General features: G+C 43.1%; 2 protein-coding genes across 5 annotated transcripts in view; both read right to left on the bottom strand.

Moving 5' to 3' along the window:
* Positions 1–7,075, bottom strand: part of LOC136467744 (uncharacterized) — a 32,532-nt gene extending 25,457 nt beyond the window's left edge. The window contains exons 1-4 of the mRNA XM_066466522.1: positions 6,880–7,075; positions 6,732–6,790; positions 6,414–6,647; positions 3,856–4,300 (exon numbers count right to left, since the gene is read on the bottom strand). Coding sequence (XP_066322619.1) covers positions 3,856–4,300; positions 6,414–6,647; positions 6,732–6,790; positions 6,880–7,075 — 934 coding nt within the window. The remainder of the gene's footprint in view (positions 1–3,855; positions 4,301–6,413; positions 6,648–6,731; positions 6,791–6,879) is intronic.
* Positions 7,076–8,291: 1,216 nt separating this feature from the next.
* Positions 8,292–20,126, bottom strand: LOC136550000 (MADS-box transcription factor 1-like). 4 transcript variants are annotated; one of them, XM_066541444.1, is made up of 8 exons: positions 19,775–20,126; positions 13,116–13,191; positions 9,785–9,846; positions 9,580–9,679; positions 9,455–9,496; positions 9,312–9,353; positions 9,024–9,102; positions 8,292–8,658 (listed from the first exon to the last, which is right to left on the bottom strand). In XM_066541444.1, exons 1-8 carry the CDS (start codon positions 19,957–19,959, stop codon positions 8,627–8,629), a joined length of 618 nt encoding a protein of 205 aa, XP_066397541.1. In that variant the 5' UTR covers positions 19,960–20,126; the 3' UTR covers positions 8,292–8,626. The 4 variants fall into 4 exon arrangements, with proteins under 4 accessions (XP_066397541.1, XP_066397550.1, XP_066397531.1 ...); XM_066541453.1 differs by having other exon boundaries at positions 9,024–9,096; positions 19,775–20,121; XM_066541434.1 differs by having other exon boundaries at positions 8,942–9,102; positions 19,775–20,119.
* Between the last annotated feature and the right edge of the window lie 3,403 nt (positions 20,127–23,529).

Genomic DNA, 23,529 nt, shown 5'->3' with positions numbered 1-23,529 from the left:
TCTGGTAACTCCTTCTCTAGAGGGATCAGCTTCGTCTGTTCTTGTCCTGCCATATCTGTTTTTCCTCTAGGCATATCCAGAGGCTCTTGTTCTTTGTCCGCCGACTCGACTACGTTGATGTTTCTTTGGGCTCTGTAGATAGCTTTTTCTATGTTTCTTGCTTCTTTTTGGTTGCCTTGGACTGTTATAATACCATGGAGTGCTGGTATATTCATGCACAGGTAGGCCATATGTAGTGCTGCATTGAATTTGGTTGTGAACCCTCTGCCCAAGGTGGCATTGTATGGGTAATACAAATCGACGACGTCGAAGGTTATGTACTCGGTTCTAGCATTTGCTTGGGTTCCGAAAGACACTGGGAGTGATATTTTTCCTAGTGCTTGTATCTGCTTGCCTCCGAATCCTATTAATGGGGATTTAGAGGGCTGTAATTGATTTCTGCTGAGCTTCATTTGGTTGAAGGTATTTGCGAAGATGATATCTGCTGAACTGCCAGTGTCAATCAACACTTTGCTTATCTCCCATGCTGCTATGTTTGTTTTGATCACCATTGCGTCTGTGTGAGGATAGCCTTCTAGCTGGAGATCTTCTTCTGTGAATGTGATTGGGACTCTGGACCAATCTATGTATTTTGCTGTGCCCTGGACTGCTACATTGTTTACTAGGCGGAGGTGATTCTTTTTCTGCTTTTTCATTTAAAACTCCATTGATGATCCTCCAGCAATTGGCAGTATCATGCCTATTGTTGGCAGTGCTCCATGAGGGTTGACTTGGTTTTATGGGTTTGGCTCGTTTTTTGGTGTTGGGGGTTGGTTGTGAGGTGGAGGCGGAGGCAGTTGTTGCATTTGCTGCTGTTGCGGTGGATACTCGAACCTGCTTTGGTTTTGTGGCGATTGGTTTGTTTCGAGGTAGGTTATGTGGGGAGTTTTTGGGTTTATGTAGGTCAGGCTTGCCTCTGACCTATAGCTGCCCACCGGGGGCTACTGCGAGGGCGTTGACCGCCATGCTGGTAAGAATTCTAGGTAATAGGCAGAGGCCAGTGTGGAGGGATGTATTTGGTTTGCGTTAAGCGCTGGGTACATCGGGCAGTACTGCTGGTGGCCAGTTGTGTAGGTGGTGTTGACCTCTCTTGTGTTCTGCTGTGCCAGAGGTTGGGTGGTCTGCTTGTTCTTCATTCTTTCCTGTGTCTCCTTTGTCTCCGGACAATCTTTGGTGCTGTGTCCTGCGCTTTTGCCGTGAAAAACGCAATATGGCATGCGTTGTTTGTTGTTTTGGTTTTTGTTCCAGTTTTTGCCTTGGTAGCCTTGCCTACCTTGGTTCCTGGTCTGGGTCTTTGGCCCTGCTGGCCCTGGCAGTTCCTCTTGTTCGTGGTGAGGTTGACCCTCGATGCTGAGCACCTGCCCCTGGCCTGGTTTCTGATTTGATGCGTTCTGGTTCGCATAGCTCTTCTGTGAGTTTTTGCTGTTGTTTTGCTGTCTGTTTTGACCCTGCTCCTCTAGCCTTTTCCAGAGGTCATTGTCTGATCTGCAGTACTTCTCGAACTCGTCGTACAACTATTGTATGGAAGTTGGTTTCTTTCTTGCTAGGTGTGCTACGAATGGCCCGATTCGGAGCCCTTTGATCGCTGCTTCAATGGCGATCTCTTCTGGGACATCTGGTGCCTTCGCCTTTAGTTGCACAAATTTTTGAAAGTAGTCGTGTAGTGTCTCTCCCTGCATTTGTTTGCATTGGAACCGATCTGTGGATGTCAGCGACTGTGCTGCTAGCCCCTTGAAGTTTGCTAATATCTTGTCCCGGAGATTTTCCCAGGAATAGACTGTGCTTGGTTTGAGCATGGAATACCAAGCCAACGCGTCACCTTCGGCAGCAATAACAAATGACTTTGCCAGGATGGCGTCGTCTTCGCTGGCGGAGGCTACTGCTGCCTCGTAACTCATGATGAACTGATGGGGATCTGTCTTGCCGTTGAACTTTGGTAGTGTGATTGGCTTGTACACCGTTGGCCATGATGATTGTTGTATGCCTTCCGAGAGTGGGGACTTGGGGTCGATAGGCCTCCGCATCACCTGAGATGGCATTGTGGTTGGGCTAATCACTGGCGGAGGCATGTTTGCGGTTGGTGTTGTTGTGGAGGCTGGGATCGTGGAGGTTGATGCTGGTAATGCATGCTGCATACTTAGCATCTCAGCATGTAGGACTGCCAACTGCTGCCTTATTTCTGCTGCTTGTGCTAACGCTTGAGTGGCTTGCTGATTAGCTACGAAAGCTGCTGCCATTTTGTACCTCTCTTGTTGCGCTCTTTGCAGCTGTGCTTGCAGCTATTGCAGTTCTTGCTCAAGTGTTGTACCTGAGTTTGGTTGGGCCTCCGGATCTTGGATCTCTGGATGTTGGGGTTCCTGTTGTTGACCCTGGGCATCTACTCTGGTGCTATCCTCCACTGGTGAGGTTGCGTAGGTGCTACGAGTGGTGCGCCTAGGCCTTCCTCTCTGACCCGTGGTCGTTGCTGCTCTGGTGGTGGTTTTTCTTTTCCCTGCCATCGTTGGTTTGTCTCGGCCAAACCACGATGGGCGCCAATGTTGAAACTGGTGGTTCCAGACAGAGTGGGGGAGACTGAGGCCTCCGCTCGTCAGACGTCGCCCTCGGACAGAGGCTCGGGACAGACACGACAAGAGGGCATGTAGGGAGCTGGCACGGAAAGCTAGGGTTTCATCGATTCATTTCCCAACCATCTCCACGGTTACAAGTGTTCCCTATTTATAGGGCTCAACTACTTCATGATATAATTTATTACAATGCCCCTCAACTGCTACAGTATATTCCTAGAATATTCCGCCGCTAGCCTCTTGTTTACGGGGCAATCCTGCCATACCGTCTTCAAGTAGCGGGCCTCCATGAGCGGTCGGCCCACCATGCCTCGGTCTTCGGCCCAAAGGCCTGGGTTTCCGACGCTGGCCTCCATCTTCAGGGGCGCGCCGTTGCCTCGGTGGGTCTCCGCCGGTCCGGTCGGAGACATCACCCGCGAGTCTCCGCTCGGCCGCGTGGGGGGCCATGGTTCCCGACACTAGCCTCCGTCTTTAGGGGCACACCGTCGCCTTGGCGGGTCTCCGCCGGTCCGGTCAGAGACATCATCCGTAGGTCTCCGCCCGGCCGCGCGGGGGCCATGCTGGCGCATTTGCACGGACCACGGGCGCCTATGCTTGAGTACCTGCACACACTTAGGCAAGATTGCTTGTTTGATTAGTTCAAAGGTAGGGCGGTCTCCGCCCTTATCGCCGGAGACGCTCGTAAGACGAAGCGGGGTGCCGCCCACCTGGGCGGTCGGAGATGTATGTGCCTAGCCCAGGCCAAATCCACGATGAGGGCGCTGAACCTCGTGCAGCGCCCTTCGAGCATAGCCGGGGAAGTTCCTTTAGTCAGCGCCAGGTCTCCTCCCTAAGACGGTCGAAGACGCCTTGGTGACACCTCGCTGTCGGAGGCCTTCGCCACCCGCCGAAGTCGTGTTACAACAACTATCTATGTATTGTGCCACCAAACACATGTATTGAACATTTTGATTGGATGTCCACAAATCAGTTGTCAAACTTATTGATTCAGCCTCTCTAAGACTCTTCTTTAGCTGCTCTTTCTCAGATTCATAAACTTTCATGCATTCATTTTTAATAGTTTTCCTATCAATACATTCATACTTGCTATTCATCGACTTCATCAAGATATTAAACCATTTATGCTCAACCATCCTAAACGAATACTCATGGACAATTATCATCTTTGCAATCAATTTTCTAGTGTGCTCATGGTCATATTCACTAGGATTAACAACAAGACAGCCATCATCTACAACATAGTTGAGTGTACCTTGAGCAAGTTGTTGTTTAACCTTAGCAAGCTTATTTTGAAACTGTGTGCAGTGGGCAAGGTGGCGGTTCAGCTGTGAAGTTGCCCCCCCTGGATGGTATACATAACTCTTATGACAGAATCTGCACTTAGCCTTTGTCACCATAACACCAAACTCCTTCGCAGATTGAACACTTATCTCCTTGAAATACTTCCAACAACCAGCCCTCTTTCCTCTCTTTACCTTGGTCTTAGAAGGAGATAAATGAATACCAGCCCCAGCCTTCAATTTCTTCCGCCCTCTAGCTGCCTTTGAAGAATTTGATGGCACGCTTACATCATCTCCATCCTCCTCCTCCTGACTTTCATCATCATCTGACGGCATGCTTACAGATATAGCGGTAGCATCATTCATGTCAAAGTTCTCTCTGCCATCCTCATCCTCCGCCAAAGGCTCCATGTGCTGCTACATAGATTACATACATGTCAAAAATCAATTTTGCTGCACAACTAGCGTACAGACTACAGTCTACAGATTACACAAATCACATATGCTCACATGAATAAACATAAATATATTGGCATAGTGGCATCCTGCATGGTTGCACATGTTCACACGAATCACACACATGACACATTCTAGGCTACATCTCCTACAGAACAAAGCATCAAGAAAAATACATACCGTGTCCATTTCTGCTGATATGGAGGCCGATGGAGTAGTGGACTTTGTGGCTACAGATCCTCAACCACGACCGCGGCCACCATGATTGCCTATCGAGGGCGGCACCATCTTGTGTTTGCTCCTCGATTCAAGACTTGCTGCCACCGGAGGAAGCATCCCTCGGACCTCTTCCTCATCCTCCATGACCAGCTCGAGCTCGGGATGGGATGGGGCAAGCCGGCGAGCTGCGTGTGGAGATGGGAGACCAGAGAGGAGCTACGTGCCTGCGTGTGGCGAGGAACTACGTGCGGTGTGGTGCGGCCGAGCACGTGCGGCGACTCGGGGTCAGGGGTCGGGAGGGGGAAGGGAAAAGACCGTGACTGTGACTACGGTGGAAGTGGAGTCGACTGCCTGCGTGCTGCGGCTGCTGGTGTGTGGTTAGGGTTTCACGAATGGGCTAGGCCGAGCTGCCTAGGGATGTATGGCCATATGGGCCGACCCAATTTTAGTTGCTGGCTTGATAATTGACTGGCTCATTATGGCTCGCGAGCAGCTCGTGAGCTGGCTCGAGCTGGCTCGTTATAAACCGAGCTGGTTCATTATAAAATGAGTTCGCTCATTATTAAACAAGTCGAGCTCGAGTCGAGCCATTAACGAGCGAGTCGAGCGAGCTAGCGAGGTTTGAGTTTTTCGTCCAACCTTAGCTTCATGTAGCAATGATGGATCACAAGGGATACAAGATGGCAGCCGATTTTCTCTTTCTAGTGTCTCTTTTTTCATGTGAGGTATCTTGACTTTGTTGCAATCTTTCACTTTCATAGCTACCATCAAGACACCTTGTAGTGTTAGAAACATCCGGTTTGCAAGGCGTGGTGAGTACTCCAAAAATGCCTACAAAACAATTGTGCAAGAAATGAATGAATGAGCAAATTTGTTGTTGAAAAAGACATTGAAATATGTGTGAACAATTTGATCAAATTACCTGTTGCACGACTGGAACAAGTGCTTCAATTGTTTTTGCATTCTTCTTATATTGAATTGTTTGTATAGCTCGAAAAAAATCCAAGTCAAGAATGTTGAAATCCGAAGAGTTTGGTGGTTGACAAATTAGGCGAATATCGAATCCTCCTAGCTTAGCGGCCTCACAAAAATCCAGATCATCCAATTTCAAATGAGAGGGTGCATTATCCTGTTGGATGAATATTGGTTTACCCACATATTCTCTTGGCCATTTCGCTCTAATGGCCGGCAACACTTGGTTGATCATGAAATCTCTAATCATGTCTCTTGTGATCGATGTAATGGGCTTCATAATCAAGTCTCCACGGATACGGCCGGTTCTCTCATTGCCTCTCATATCCGGTTCATAATGAACAAGAGGAAAACATCCAATCCTACCATCAAAAATACAATTCACATCCCTAAACCTTGGCCGAGCGCAAACACACAAGAGCATGAGCCTAGGGATGTAGTTCTTGTTCTTACAAGTCCGATGGGGTTCATCTTCTTCGGGTAACAAATAATATCTTTCAAATTTTTGACATAGGTAGAACCATTTCTCATCAATGAACACAAAGTCATACAACTCCTTAAACCTTGGATCATCAAGCAACTCCCTATTAACCATGTCAACACACCATTGTAACCTAGACCTCTTGTTAGCTTCAGTGAGATATGGCTTGATGCTACTAGAGTGGCGTCTAAGGTAACCTTTTTTCAAATACCTTTGAATCTGCCATTTGCTCATATTTAGTGCGGTGCACATATCATCTATAGTCATTCTTTGCTTTAGAGGAATGTTTCTCAATGCTTCTAAATCAACAGGGATGTGCTTACGGCCTACTCTACCCTTCTTTAGACTAGAAACCACAACCGGAACTGAGTTTGCAAGTTGTATTTTACCTCTCCGCCATACCCTCTGAACTGACCGAATATTAAGCCCAAATTGCTCGGCAACAGCTGCAGTGTCATTCTTGCCTAGTTTCCCATTATTGCTCCTAGCCAACAAAGCTTGATAAACTTGTTTTCGGAGGTGTTCAGACATTTCTTTCCTTCGGTGAGGTCGTTGAACTTGTTCTTCCACGGTGGGGTTCTCCACAGCAGCATGTTCTGTTAAAACAAGCACGTTCATTAGTTCCGGCAGCATGATCTGTTAAAACAAGCACAATCATGCAACTTACAGACGGCATATTCTATTCAAAAGATTGTGCTAACAAGCACTTGTAGTACGTACCAGCATGGTTATGTAAATAATCAAAATCAACGGCTCCATATTCTGATCCAATTCAACAACTCCAATTGTAGTTCAAATCAAACCCTATCTAATAGGCACAGAGTACTTTTGCATGGCTGCTGTGAATATCATAAAAAAAGACCATTACCATTGTTATTCTGATCCTCCATCGGAGGCATGTTGAGATCGAACGCAGCGGCGTCGTCGTCATCTTGAGGCTCGTCGAGATGAAACGCAGCGTTGTCGTCGCCATCTTTGTGCTCGTCGAGGTCGAACGCAACGGCGGCGGCGTCATCTTCAGCGCCAGGCTCGTTCAGATCAAACCCAGTCCACAAATCAGCCATGCTAAGCTAAAGATATGGCTCAGTACTACTCAAACGAAGTGGCATGAAGAATAGATGTGGCGTGATGAACTGAAGGACTGCGGCGCTTTATTAAGCTGTCTGCAGGTATCCCAAACGTCACATGCACGAGCGTCAGGCTGAAAAAAATGAAAAATTGAATGGCAGGAGCGCCCAAACTCGATGGTACCACGCCAAAACTGGAAGCAAACGCGCGCCCAGGCGCGAGCGCGCACGGCAGACTCGTTCCGCACAGTAGCATGCAAAATCGCCATGCAAAATAGCGAAATCCAAAAATATGTGCGCTCATCAGGAATCGAAGCTGGGACCTTGGGGCACTAATAGCACTGCGCTAGCCACTTCAACTCTGATTCATTCTCGTATACAATGCATTCGCAGGCGTATTTAATAGGAGCAGACAGGAAAAATATCCTCTAATTAATGACTCATTGGTAATCACACTCATGTCCTAAACGACTTCTAATTACGATATGGAGGGAATATATTTTATAAATAATTAATAACAAAAAGTAATAGTCAAAGTTATTTTTTTTTGAGACCGTGTCGCTGTCTAAAATAATATCTTTTAGAAAATCGGAGGGAGTACGTGCTAAAACAAAATACTCCTAGTTTTAATATCCGTTAAAATCGAGGAGTATTCACATAAATTTTGATAGATTTTGCTTCCGAAGATTCACAATGACTTCTACTCGCGTCGGCACGTAGTCGAGTAGTGCGGCGTGTGAAGATGATGATGCGGGCCACGGGCCATGCGCACGGTGATGCAGGCTGCTGGCCAGAGGGAGGGAGACGGCCCAGGGATCTCCTGATAATTCGGCCCAGACACCACGCGCACGCGGGTTCGGACTCACTTGGTCACTTGGGACTTGGGAGTTGGGACGCGCTTTCGCTTCGGCGCGGATGCTGGAGCCTGGAGCAGAGCAGAAGTGCGGAACAGAGTTTTTGGTCCCCTCTTCCCGCGTCCGCGACAGGCAACTCGGCAAGTCACTCGCAGTGGCCAACACGAGCGACGGGCGAGGCGTCCGTCGCGAGGGCCATGGAGAACTGAACGGTGGGACCCGGCGCTCTCACGCCCCGAGGGCAACTCGGCAAGAATGGGTTTGAGATCTCCAAAGTCTGAACTGAACTGAAGCCCAGAAATGGCGACGGTTTTGCGCAGCTCCCAGAAAAGAAATAGAAAGCCATCGGCATGACACAATTGCCACACAAATACCTTACATACATATATAAAGTTCCAAGCTTCGCACACAACACAATACACACGAGGTCTACAGATAACCATTACAATCCCACACACACACAGTGCGTCCTGCCGCATGCTACGGGGACACCACGCTGCAGTTTGCCAGTAGAACACGCGCTCGAATTATTCCCCTGTTTACTTAATCGTTTGGGGGAGCTTAAGGGCAGTGCTTCAATACATAGTTTCGTGCAGGGTGAATTCCTGCTATGCATCAACTTATTTGGTCATCAGAGCATTTCATATCCATCCAGATCGACCGTGCTCATTTGGGTCCGCCATGTCCTCGTTGTTCAGCTGGTCCATGTAGGCTTGTTGATGGTACCTTTGCCCAGGACGAACACACACTCATTAACGCAATTAAGGTATGATGAAAGCAAAGCATGCTAAAATTAAAATGCGGAATGTGCAGTGGTAGGATTCTATTTCACTACAGGAATTGTGATGATGTGTCATACTGTCATGGCCTCATCCATGCGAGGCTAACTCTGATGCGATTGTGAGATAACAGTAGTGTGTGGCTTATGTTTATATATTTTTGTCTTTTTTCTCTATCTCCATTCTTTCATCTTTGCACATTTTGTTTTATCTATCTTAGCCATTATCACCTGAAGAAAACTTGCCCAATCTGCAGGGAAGGATCATTCTCTGGGTGCTGAAGGAGTCCCTGATAAGGATCAAGAACATTACCACTTGCGCCACTGTGCCCACCTTCCTCCCAGCTGGAAACATGGAGCACGTTCTCTGGACTTGTTTCTTGCAGCTGGCACTTGAAAGACATCAGTAACGGAGCAGCAGGTTTACGTCAAGTAGGCATATCGGAACAGAGACGCATATAATGTTTTTAGTTTAAAAGTTGTTCCAGTTCTCATCGACAACACAGTAAGAAATGTATGCGTGTAAACAACTTAACATCAAGGTAGGTATATATATATATATATACACAGAGAGATGTTTTAATAAGGTAATTGACGTTACCTTTTTCCTTAGGTCTTTATTAAGATCCTGCAATTCTTGTTCCTGCAAAACATAACTGTTAGGTCGGCATTACAAGGTTTGGTACGAATGCATGGAACAGAAATAAAATTAGGCAAAAGGTAAGCGGAGCTCATCATTATTACCTTACTTTTGAGATCAAAGAGCTGATCAAGTAACATTTGATTCTGCAAACATATCAACCATTGTCAAATGCAAGTGAAAACAGTGTACCGTAGAAATATATGAACCACGCAGTCAAGTTTCCTACCTCTCTTGACCTGATATGCTTCAGAGATGTCTCAATTTGGTTCTCCAGCTGCTCAAGCTCCTTCATGCTAAGTGGACCCAGATCCTCACCAAGAATATTTCTACAAAAATGAATTAGTAGTACATGTCATACATAATAAGCCCATTAACAATTTTTGTGCACCTGAAACAAGCAATCAGTAGTTCAGTACCATTTTGAATACTACCTTTGTGTAGTTTGAAGAAACTCAACTCTTGTCCTCATCTTCAAATAATCCTGGTAGTTAATCTAGTTTTTACAAGAAAGAGCGCAATGAAACAGAGTAAGTCAACGTGAGATCCTGCTTGGAAAAAGGGAACAGACAAAGTTCAGGTCAGTATATAGATCATGTTTGCCAAACAAACGGACAAACCTAGTTCTAAAGGAAAAAGAAAATAGCGTCTATTTCTAAAATAAAAATCCTGTCCCACTGAGCTACTCTAGAAATCGTAGAAACAGAAGGGAGGGCTTATCAAATGAGATGTAGATAGGGTTCACAGTAATATATAAAATAAGTATAACCATATACTCTAAATATACATACATATTTATCATACATAGTATCCTAGATGGTCTAGTACGATGATATACTCCATCTACGTACACTTTCTCGGACCATATACGTCCTAAATCTAGAGATATACACATGAGAGTAAGTACTCCGTGTAAGTAGTAAATAATTTCCCTATTTACTCCATCTACGTACACTTCCTCGGACTATATACGTCCTAAATCTAGAGATATACACATGAGAGCAAGTACTCCGTGTAAGTAGTAAATAATTTCCCTATTTACAAGTTATATATATATCACTTCCTCGGACCATATACATCCTAAATCTAGAGATATACACATGAGAATAAGTACTCCGTGTAAGTAGTAAATAATTTCCCTATTTACAAGTTATATATATATATATATATATATATATATATATATATATATATATATATATATATATATATATATATATATATATATATATATATATAACTACTTACTCTCATGTGTATATCTCTAGATTTAGGACGTATATGGTCCGAGGAAGTGTACGTAGATGGAGTATATCATCATACTAGACCATCTAGGATACTATGTATGACAAATATGTATGTATACTTAGAGTATATGGTTATACTTATTTTATATGTTACTATCATAATATTATATAATATATTAAAAAATATATGTTCTTTTGAAATTTTTTTCACGTAGTAAAGATTTGGAGTATCTTAATATTAGTATGTCAACATACTCAAACTGATAAATGAGTATATACATATACGCAACGTGACTTATTTATTATGAGAATAACTACTATATATATATAGATCTTAATTTTATTATTATTTTTATGCCTCAACTCTTCAAACACAAGTTGTAGTATCTGAACTTATGTACCAACTTACACCACCACACGCACACACTCACCCACACATGCCTTAGTGCACAAGCTAGATTTACACTTACACGTGGCTAAGAGGTATTTAAAGTTATTGAGGCTACGAACGTGATGGGCACGTCACCCTAGATCTTATTTTTTTATATCTTAACTCTTCAAATACGTAGTAGAACTTATGCATTTCAAATCACGTTACACGTGGATAAAGGGGTATACAAAGTTATAGCACGTTACCCTATGCACCACAAATCACGTTACACGTGGATAAGGGGTATATAAAGTTATTGAGGCTTCGAATGTGATGGGCAGGTTACCCTAAGCAAATCCACTCGTGAGGCAACGAAAATTATTTTTCGAATAACTGTTGGCGGGCGAGGCACCGCGCCGGCCAGCGCTCGAACGGGGGTGGGCTGCCCGAACCCAGTCGGAACTAGCCAACCAAGCTCCCGCTCGGCCCTCTTAATTTTATTAATTTATAAGATCTTCAACAAAGCTTCTACAAAAAAACAAAAGATAAATAAATCTTAGAAAATTATAACAAAATCAGAAGCACGCATCCATTAATTTGGTAAGAGAGATGGGCCGGAACTGTATATGATGGTCTCCGCGAGAGGAAGATAGGCATGTTTGTATATGGCCCAGCTGTCCAGCCCACAGCCCAATCCCCTACTTACAATCCAATATAAAGGCTGAGCCCGTCAGCTTGATATCAGGGCCACAAATGGTGGCTAATTTGAGCTCTCATCTTCCCTGCAATTTATTTTGTTCTTATTATAGGGACAAAAATTCTAAGTTGACATGTCAAAAAATGTTGACGTTTGCTCCTTCGTTTACCCGTTGACGAAAACCAAACTAAGAACCAACGCTCAACTAACTGAATCTCTACAGCACTGGAAATATACTTCCTCCTTTCCAGAATGTGAGGCATTTTAATTTTGTCCTAAATTAAACTTCTCTAATTTTAACAAAATATAGAAAAACATTAACATCTATGATTCAATAATTAAATGCACTATCAGGATATACTTCTTATGAATTTTAGGAAACTAATTTGATGCTGTATAGTTGGTGCATTTTTTATAAACATAATCAAAGTTAGAGAATAATTAAATTACGGTTTAAAACTAAAACATCTTACATTTGGTAACAAAAGGAATAGCTCCTTTTCTGATAGCACAATTCACGCACACTTACGCATTCACGTACACACATCACAAGTAAATGTGCCCAGATGCATCCATAAACATTTTTTTAGACAATAAACTAGCACATGTCTAACAAGAAAGCACAGACATATATGCGCAGGGGTGGAGCCAAACAGATCATGCGCCCAGCAAATACTAAACAAATTAGACTTGTCTTTAACCTACGCCACATGAAATTATGTGAGATTACTGTGCTTGGACAGGTGATGCAGCACCAGTACTGTCTCCGCCACTACATATGTGTCTACAAACGCGGAGGTACGCACCGGCACAGGTCTATCTAAAAACTTAAACTCGGATAGGACAAGATTCTTCAATGCCGTCCAAACCTAAGCTAGACTATAGTAAATATTTTCTTTATAGTAAATTCAATTCACAACAATATTTCGTTCACAGAATATATATATATATATATATATATATATATATATATATATATATATATATATATAGGCCAATCCTATCTATCCCTTGTAGACAATGCTGAGCAAGAATGTCTGCACACTTTTTGGACTGTTTAGGAAACTTTATGATGGAAAAATAAATCTACCATTGTGAATTTAAAACAGGAATTTAAGCATAAAGTATGATATCAATTAGCTTTGGAAAAATACATGAACATAATCATTTGACCGATGATAAAGCAAATCTGGTTAGTTCATTTTTTTGGGTGATTGGTGTCGCTACTGAAAGCAATCAATAGATTTTTAGCTTATCTTTATAAGACAAAATTACAGATGATTTTTGCCCTCACAAAAATAAATTTACAAATGCATTGTCATGTCGAGAAAGGATGTTAAGGATTCATTACGCTTACTTCACTGTCCAGTGACAGATGATTTTTGCCCTCACAAAAATAAATTTACAAATGCATTATCATGTCAAGGATGTTAAGGATTCATTACGCTTACTTCACTGTCCAGTGGAGCTTTTACTTCCTGTGAGATGTAGTTGGAGCTGCGGTATCTCTCGAGTGTTTTGTACATGCTGTTGGCACAAGGAAATCAAAGTGATCAGTGGCAGCATTTAAAAAACGACAGCTAGCAGCACAAACAAACATTCTTTGATTTCGTCTTGTTGCTCCTTTCCACTGCTTTTTTTAGAGGAGACTTGACACTAGAAACATATAATTACGAGGGTTCAATTGCCATCCTTAATTAATTTATTTTTTTTAGGATTGTATTAAATTCTGTTCAGTGGACATATCCATGGTGCATAGAAATGTTGTGCATGACGAAGTTCTGTTACAAAAATAGAACACTTGCATACAGTGATAATTAACTAAGAAGGAAGTTTCTTTGGTATGATCCCAACCAGCGGCGAAGCCACAGTGCATGTGTCGGGGTCATGTGACCCCGATAACTTTGTATGAATCAGTGGAACCCCGCGTATTCCGGCCAGCTACGACCCCATCAAATTGAGTTCATGAATCTGTGCGACCCCGGCAGCAGTTTAGTTTAGATTCGCCGCTGATCCCAACAACATAATTAGCTTATGCTGTGTGTGTGGTCACTTTACATCTAGTTTTCGTATAGAACAAAATGTCAGCACACCGTGAAAATATGTTAATTTAACTCCAATTTATTAGATATATTTCTTTGTATAATAAAGGTGCAATACATATTATTATATAAATTTGCTGCTGCTTTTGTGCACCAACCGAGCATATATACTATATATATACTTCCAATATTTATTCAGTTCCGATATTAGTTGGAAAGAAGCTAACAGTTCCACTTTGTAAAACTGCCCATATGATCCCCTTTAACTTAATTTGGTGAAAACTAACCCGGCACCCAATCATCTTTCATTACTTAGGCTACGTAGATGTTGCTGTCATGGCAAGTAATTAAAAAAGACAGATATAGAAGCAGTGTCTTCATAGAGATATATCTAGTCACAAAAAAGGCATTTTTTTGAAAACCGCATTCACATGTTATGAGCGAGGCCACTGTCATTCATACCAATTAATTGACGTGTGATTTCTAAGAAACAATGCCATAGTATTATACATTGTAATTTGTAAGTAGCATTTGCTCTTTAGAAGACATGGCATGTTGAAAGAGTGTGACATGAAACAATGAATAGGGAATAGGCTTATAGGTAATGACGGTACAGTTCATTCACACTTCCCCTGTAAATGCGCTTATGATTAAAAATCCAAGGATTGAGTCTAAGTTGCAAATACCCTCGCACAATAGTTGAATATATAGTTAGTCGTTATATATTTGGAAACTCATTGCTTTTTTGTGCCACTCCTGGGTATGAGATTGCAGCAGAGTGAGAGATGCTAGGGTGCTAAATGCAACTATATTTAACACACGTATAGAGTGTTTGCAGGAATTGCAGCTGAGACTGATTTACAAACTACAAGGGCTTCGTACCATTCACCTTTTTTCCCTTCTCTTTAATCTTCTCACCCATGTCTATGTTTATTTATTTATGCCAACGGCACCTATAGGAAAATATATTCCAACCTTTTTTTCAGGACAAAAATGAGAATCTAATCTCCCTGGGTCCCAATCATGGTCCAAATTTGGGTGTCAACGCAACAGAGAAAACTTGCGATGTTGTGCATGTCTTAGGGCTGACATGTGCTACGAAGAACGGGCACCAACCAAGGCAGAGAGAGAGAGAGAGAGAGAGAGAGAGAGAGAGAGAGAGAGAGAGAGAGAGAGAGAGAGAGAGAGAGAGAGGCGTTGCATGGTAGTGGGGAAGCGCTGCTTGCATTATGCAGTGTAGCAGAGAGCTGATCTAAGCATAGGCATAGCAACCAAGTTGAGGGTTCAGTATGTAGTACGTACGTATTTGCAGCTGCAGCACAGCAACCGAGATGTATGGCATAAGCCATACGGTGCCAATGCCAGTTCGTTGTATTGTGAACTGGAATATTTTTTTAGAATAATTTTGCAACTACAAGAAAAATATATGTTACGCCTATTATATCTATCCCGTTGGAGGTTTAGTCCAAGTGAATTGAACTTTTAGTATCATACCATAAACTAATTAAATATTGAATGCAAAAGCGCAAATGTTGTATTTTATGTGACACAAATCTTATAACGAATTTACTTGTGAAAAAACCATGCTAATGGAGTTATGGTATATAGTTCATAAAAAATATCTAAGCAAATAACTACAATCTCCACTAAAGAAGGTATAGCTATATTGGACTCAAACGCACCAGAGAACTCCACTGCATGGCAACATTTTTTTATCAATAAGATGGTCAGTGCTCAAATGATAACCCTTTTTTGAGAACAACTAATGGTTTGTTATTGGTTTATAATAACCACATACTGATCAATCCTCCTAGTTGGAGACAATAGAAGTCTGTCCGCAGTTTCAGCACATATTTACTGTACAAAACTAAAGTGTCACAATTAATGCCACTATAACATGGACATGTACGTGTACCATAGTATTTTGATATTGTAGGCTCTACATTTAGTAATATAAATCAACAATCATACATACTTCATTCGACCCATGCATGAATTGGATATATACCATGAAGTTGATGAATGATACCGACCTTGACTAAACACGTCAAACTCAAACTTAAAAGCGCAGAAGTGTCAACTTCTGACTTCATCAAGTAGATTAAAAGTACAATATTGCCTTTTTAACTAGGTACAATAAAATATAGCTAGATTTTCCAAATATTAATAGTGAGAAACATCTTGCAATCTATATGGCCAGACTGGTAATAATATTTGTAGATAATTTATAGTCTTTGAATGCAAGACTATATGTTTATATCTATGATTCTAGCCAACTCCAAAAGGAAAAGGATGTCAAGTTATAGCTCTACATTTTTTTACTAGTACATAGTTTTTTACTTAATTAAAACCATAACTAAAATAAAAGGGGGATTCAACATCATGCATGAAGCCATGAATGGATCCAAGGGTAAATATTTCTACTAATTGAGTTGTGCTGTAAAATTAGGAAAGTACTAGGTCTAGAAACTTCGAAGACCAATGACTCTTCCATGTAATTTATGTCAAGACTTGATGTCTACTAATATCCATGACTCTTGATTTAACTCTGTAAAGCATATTTAGACAAAGTATTAGGTTTGTTGGTGTTTCAATTATACGCCTAACCCATGGATTGCCATGGGTTGACAACCTGTAGATATAATACTTAGTGGAAGTAAATAAGGTACGTAATGTAACATGATCAATATCATGATTAATTAATATAACCATGTGTACTTTCTTCTTCTTCAAACAGTGGTAGATTGATAGCTGCCATCTATTTTTAAGTCCTGTATATGCTAAATTATCTTTTCAAAATTCTTGAGGTCCTCAATAATAACATAATGTAGCTAGTAAGTGTGCATGAGGGAAAACAAAAACATACATGCGGATGCCAGCAGAAACAAACACAATGTACTTTAGTTTGGAAACCAATTTAAGAATCAAACGTGTTTTATGTCGGAAACAAGAAGAAACAATTTACGTTAATTTAGAAATTGATTCTTAGAATAAAACAAATTATTTGGTTGTTTGCTACTCTAATCACAATTGTATAACAGTTATGCATATGTACGTCCTTGCAGTCCAGTGTTCAAATAAGTCTCCTTGCAAAATGTGGAAGACCATGTAATGTCAAGTATGGTGGGTGTGTACTAGAATCCATTAGTTGGTATGGAGTTCCTTTTGTAGATTCTAATGCACGATGCTCTAAGGTTGTGACTCATCCACATTAAAACCAATGTAATTAAATAGCTTTTGGATAATTGCATTTTCTAACTTATAAAAAGCCAAAGTTGAAACAAAGAGCCCTAATAATTAGTGTCGCTAGGATGTCAGTTAGTCAGTACCCTCTAACCTAGCTAATTGCTGGGGCGGAACTTGGTTAAGACCAAGGTAGCTAGGCCATGGCCACCCTTGCTCAATGTGATCCCTATTGTCTAAATAGTGACATTTTACTATTCATTAGTGTTTAAATCCTCAATTATATAGACTCCCCCCTAATCCTTTGGCCAAGCTCCACTGCTGTCTAATTGATGACATAAGATATGCCACCAATTGGCCCATAACCACAACATTGCCTTAAACAATTAATTAAAACACTTGTACAAATTAATGTGCACACTTACTCCATTTTTTAATTTACAAATTATATCTTACAACGTAAATCATGATTCTTCAAAGATCTAGTCAAATTCCTATCATTTATAGTGGATGTATATTACATAATTATACGTGGATTAACTGTGCTTTGTGCCTCCACGCTACAATTGAACAATCATAGGGGAAGAACAATAAAATATGAAAATGTAATGATGGTACAAGCTCTCTACATACTATTACTATCTAGGATCAATAAAGTTGTGCATATATACATATTTCCATGTCCCACCAGTATTACTAACTAAAATTATTCTGTTATGTTTTCCCTTTTGTTTGTTATTTTATTACTTATGTCAACATTTCTACAACCGAATTGAGCAAACTCCCTATATACGCTCTAATGTTTTGGACAACGACATTGCCCACATGGTCTATAAAATATAGTTGGACCATGCATGTTATATATTAAAATGTATTAGAAAAAACTAGTAAACTTATAGTATCATCACAGTAGTATTCAAAATAAATCTTCACAAACTATTTTCATGTTTTGATTTTGTAAAAGCTTTGATAGTCAAAAGTTTTAAAATCAAAGTTTGACCACAAATAGCGACTAGAGGGTATATACTATATATGTAGTAGTTCGTCCAGTCAAAAGTAGTTGAGGTCATTGACATTTCAAAGTATTTGAGTTAAGACTTTGATCGTTATTATATTTTCTATTAAAACATGTTTATATATCTACAAAATTACAAGATTATGAATTTCCTTTTCAAGCAAAAATCTGTGACTTTTACATTTTAGACTATAAATGTTCTAAACTTATTGACGGAAATTCTTTCAAGAGTTCGACTGAATCTTGTTTAAAACATCAAGAATTTTTGACTGGATAAAAAAATAATATACATAGGAATCACCTATCAACAGGGATACAACCATAAATTCTCCACCTATGGATCAGTCACTAAAAGGGAGGAAAATCTGTGAAAAATGGCAGAGAAAATCGGAAAAACAATATTGAACTGGAGACTGAGAAAAATCTTCCATGAATGAGATCGAAAAGGCAAAGGAGGAGGCAATATATATTCTGGTTGCTACAACTTCCAGAAAACACTGAAATTAATGATAGACATATCTTCTTCAGGAAAAAAAACTACGAAATGAAAATGCTCCTGCATGCGGTTAAATAATGCACTGCACATCGGTTTTTGCTGCTTACGCACATGGATGAAAGCATGACGTTGAAACTTCATAATATTGCATGCTGTATATGCTGAGCTGCTTGATATGACTCTACACGGGACTCAAGAAAGATGCGAGATAGCATTTCGAGATCTGAACAGCAAAGAAGATTTGTGTAAAGAATGGAACAGTAGCATCTAGACCAGCAGATGAGGGCTTCAAACAGCTCTAGTGACTGAACCGGTGAGCTAAGCACTGCACATCAGCTAGCTCGTTTGGAAGATAAAATGAGTTGACAAAAATAAAGGAGATATGATGCACAGGCCAGCGATCTGACGAACAGAAGGGGAAGAGGAACCCGAACGCATGCAGTAAAAATAAAACTTGGGAGTGGATAATTGGATACGGAATTTGGCAACTGGCAGTCTTGCAACCATGCTAGAGAAAGGGAAGGTAGAAGGCAGTAAATAATGGACTGATGTTTTTTACTCGATCTTGCCTCTTATTGCAAGAGAACAAGTTGAAAAACACAAATCTTGTTTGAGGTACAGGTCTACTATCCATCAAGCTCACGAGATCTACCTTGGGAAGTGGAAGAACTGTATGCATATATGTATGTAATTGTAGTTGTGAAGAAAAACCTAAGTTTTGATGATGAACTGTAAGCAAAAGCGTGGATATACTCCACTATTCTTTTGAACAAAAAGACGGTCATAATATCTTGTTCCTTGTACTATACAGAAGTACTCGTAGAACACAATTAATAGAGGAAGATCTAGGTTCATGTTCCCAGATCTTGGTTACACCGTACCCCGCAGTGATCAAACGAGGTACGTAGGAGTAGTTGTTAAATAAATGACGAGAGCAGCCCAAGGGAAAGGAATCATCAGCCCAGACCAAAAGGAAGAGAGAAAATTGCCCAAAGAGATTGAGCTCAGTGACCATAAATTCCAAATCAAACGAGGACGAACAGACAGACAGCATGAATGCATGAAAACAAAGCCGCCAAAGACTAAAAAGAAGAGAGAGAAAGCTTTCCAAATAGATAGATACAAAAGATCTATGAGCAATTGTGAGTCTTCCAAGCCATATATAAATTAAGAGGGCAAATCCAACCATAAAAAACGGAATGCTAAAGTGAACAAAGCGAGAAGATGAGGGGGAAAAAGACCCAAAGTGCAGGTGCTCTCCTTTAGTATATTAAATTAATTTTGTTCGTTTTGGGGATGCATGATGCGTTGCAGAATATACATAGATCAGATGCATGCAGGGCAGGCGGGAGAGCGCATGCGTGTGCGTCGTACCATGACGAGCTGGAGAACTCGAAGAGGCGGCCGCGGCCGGAGAAGATGATGAGCGCGACCTCGGCGTCGCACAGCAGCGACAGCTCGTACGCCTTCTTGAGCAGCCCGTTCCGGCGCTTGGCGAACGTCACCTGCCGGCTGATCTTGTTCTCGATCCGCTTCAGCTCCACCTTGCCGCGACCCATCTTCCTAGCTAGCTTGTTTTGCGTCCCTCTTCTCTCTCTCTCTCTCTACCACCGTCCTCTCTAGCTCGGGAGTCCTGGGTTGCTTTAAGCAGGCAGCACCGCAGCAGAGAGATATATGCTTATATTGTGTGATCGTACATACCCTTGGGGCCGGGCGAGGTGTTTTTACTCAACGCTTTTATTTGGAGAGTTTTTTCAACCTTCTGCCTCGCCCTCTCTCTCTCTCTCTCTAGTATTTATCGTCTTATCGATCTATCTACTTGGCAGTGACGCCGTGACGATCCATCAGGTAGCGACCGATCACTCGCCCACCACGGCACCACCAGGAGCGGTTGCTTTTTGCGAGTTGCATGGTGGGGGCCGCCCGGAGAGGGGACGGGGCAGAGAGCCCTGATCGACGCGTGATGGCCGATTGATGTGCCGCCAGTTCTCGCCCGTACCAGCGCGCGCCCTCTCGGCCTCGCTGCGTCTGCGTGCCGGTGCCCGGTGCTGCGCGCTCGCGCTGGCGTGCGTCCAAACCGCAATTATCTCGCCAGGAGGAGCCGTTGTCCGTGGAGGAGGGCATGCCGCATGCGATAGCAATAAAGGTTGCCGTACGCGGGTGAGTCAGAGAGAGAGAGAGAGAGGACTCTGGCAGGGCACTAGGGCAGGAGCACTAGGCGAGCAGAGCACATGTCAGAAAGTGAGCGACGCGTGTCGATGCGCGTGCGGCTGGAGAGTTGGAACCGACAGGACTGACCCCATGCCCTGCTGGGTCTACGGCTTGAAGGACTTCGGCTTTCTTTCCTGTCAGGGTTTTTCTTTTGGCTGCTCTCTGATACAGTGTTTTCCCTTGTTTTTATCTAGGAAAACAATTGGAGCCTCGACGGTTGCATACGTAGCTAGCTCAATTTCAAAATGCCTGTGAAGTTTTCCCTTGGCCTTGTTTAGATTGCCTCAAAATTTTAAGTTTTTTCATTTTCTTTCCGTCACATCAATTTTTGGACGTATGTATGGAGCATTAAATATAGGTAAAAAAATAACTAATTGCACAGTTTGGTTATAAATCACGAGACGAATCTTTTGAACCTAGTTAGTCCATAATCGGACAAAGTTTGTCAAATACAAACAAAACGTGCTACAATGTCCATATTGCAAAAATTTACAATCTAAACAAGGCCTAGTTCGATCCGTATTCCGTTGGATGTCTTTCTTGTTTTGCGGCTTCAATCAGATTTGGTGCCCATTAGGGGTTCCCTGCAGCTGCAGGTTCTTGTAGCCAAGTTTTGTTAGATTCACATATGGGAAGAAGCTTGGCTGGTCTTCTTCCGAGTAAGTCTAAAAATTATATACTTATTTTTAGCATATATGTCACAGAGAAACTAGAATTTTTAGTCCCCACACGCACACTCCATCCATATGGACACTTTCTAAAGACCGAGTCACTAGATCTCGAGATTGACAGAGTCACGGACTCATCGTAAACAAACACTTCTCCCACCATTGAAAGATAGTGTCCTTAGATGCTAAAATAAAAGAGTAAAATTCACTAGCGCCGCCCCTAGATTTGCATGCTAGTGTCATCTAGGTCCCTAACTCTCGACTTGGGTCCCCAACTCTCGAAGTCCAGGATTCCAAGTATTAAAATTCGAGAGTTGGAAACCTGAGTGACACTGCAACACAAAGTTCAAGGACACAATATCAAAAAAATTGAGAGACCCAGATAACACCATCATGCAAGTTTACAAAACGCTCAAGAATTTCACTCTGAAATAAATACAAAAAAATACCAGCATGTGCCATGTCCACGGCATGAAGCCTAATAGGCGCATTGTCTACCATTGAAATAATAGCGTCATTAAATCCTAAATTAGATCTAAAAAATACAAGTACTCATGTGTCGGGTACCATAAAAAGGGGTCTCCTAAGCAAGAACCGAAAAAATCGCTTAGATCCTGTCAGAATCGAAGCCAAGGGACAACTACCGGCTAACCTCCGCCTTGTCCGAGGCTACCGATTCTCCGCCTCGCTCGAGGCCTCGCACGTAAGGCCTAGGACGGGGAGCCGATTCTCCATCTCGCTCGAGGCCTCGCACGTAAGGCCTCGGACGGGGAACCGATTCTCCGTCTCGCTCGAGGCCCCGCACGTAAGGCCTCGGAAGAGGTGCCGATTCTCTGCCTCGACCGATTTCCCTGACAGAACATCACGTCCAACTAACGCGACCAACCACTCCTGCGACGTCAGCCGAACGACAGCTCGACATAGCAGAGTGACCGACGAGATGGGAGTCGCCTCAACACCATGCCGTCCGGGACGGGATGGGGCAGGGGTTACCGGCCGCTGTGCTCAGCACTGTGCCCACGACTGACACCCGTACTGCACTGTGCTACCTAACCCCTGTTCCGAGGATAGCGTGGCGTGGGGAGTCAAGTCCGAGTCCCTGTAGCCTCGGAATCAGTATACAGGACCAGCTGCTCCCTCTGAGCCTCGGCAGTCCGCTTCAGGGTCTCGGTAGTCTCGGGATTCACGCCCGCCGAGCCCCCCCCCCCATGATGGTTCAGCCTCTGCACCAACTGAGCCTCGGCTCTTTACGCTGTCGACATACAGCGACCGACACGTCGTCCGCCATGCCCTGCGTCAAGCTATCACTGGAGCTCCCACGTCGCACAGGATCGGGCGTGACCGTACGTCGCTCCAGTGCATCAAGGACAAGACCGCTCCATCGACCATGCCGCCACAGTGGCAAGCTATAGGGCTCGGACACGCTGCCTCCGCTCGCAAGACGTCGCGTAGCGAACATATGTATCACCCCTGTCCCCCCTTCAACTATAAAAGGGAGCGATCGGGGCTGTTTCTAGGGAGACTCACGAGACACAGACAAACACGAGCACACGAGCTCATGGGTTCACGAACTCACGCATAGACGCACGCACAGACAGACGAAGATTCAAACACACACACACACGCAAGCAACGCACAACACTCTATAATACGCACGCTTCCCCGCTGCCTGAGATCAACATCTCAAGCAATCCACACCGCTCCACGTAGAGACCTGGACTAGCTCCCTCTCTCGCCCAGCTTGTAACCCCCTACTACAAGCGCTTCGGTGCAACGAATATAAGATCGATCTCTCAGACTGGACGTAGGGCACCTATTGCCTGAACCAGTATAAACCTTGTGTCTCTTTGCATCACCATCCGGGATTAGGGGCACGCAGTACATTTTCACTAGTTGGTTGAGGGCCCGCCGGTCCAAAACACCGACAGTTGGCGCGCCAGGTAGGGGTTCTACTACGTGTCAGCTTCGTCATCCCAACAAGTTCCGGATGGCAGACCCCGTACGACCACTGCGTCTCGGCACGATGATCTAGTTTGGGAGCCTAGAGTTTATGTCTTAGGATGTGAGTACGATATGGTACTCCTCACACCTAGAGCCCCACCGACCGGCGACGACGTCACGCACCAGCAGCCCAGGCGCAGACGGTGCTCGGGCACCGCTCTCCTCGTGCTCGCTAGGCACGACGCGGGCAGGACCACCCTGACACCACGCAAGCTCAGGGTGAGGCACCACGCTCTGCCGATACCCCAT

This window comes from Miscanthus floridulus, chromosome 1, assembly GCF_019320115.1.
Source record: "Miscanthus floridulus cultivar M001 chromosome 1, ASM1932011v1, whole genome shotgun sequence".
Taxonomy (NCBI): domain Eukaryota; kingdom Viridiplantae; phylum Streptophyta; class Magnoliopsida; order Poales; family Poaceae; genus Miscanthus; species Miscanthus floridulus.
This window is presented reverse-complemented; position numbering and strand designations above follow the sequence as displayed.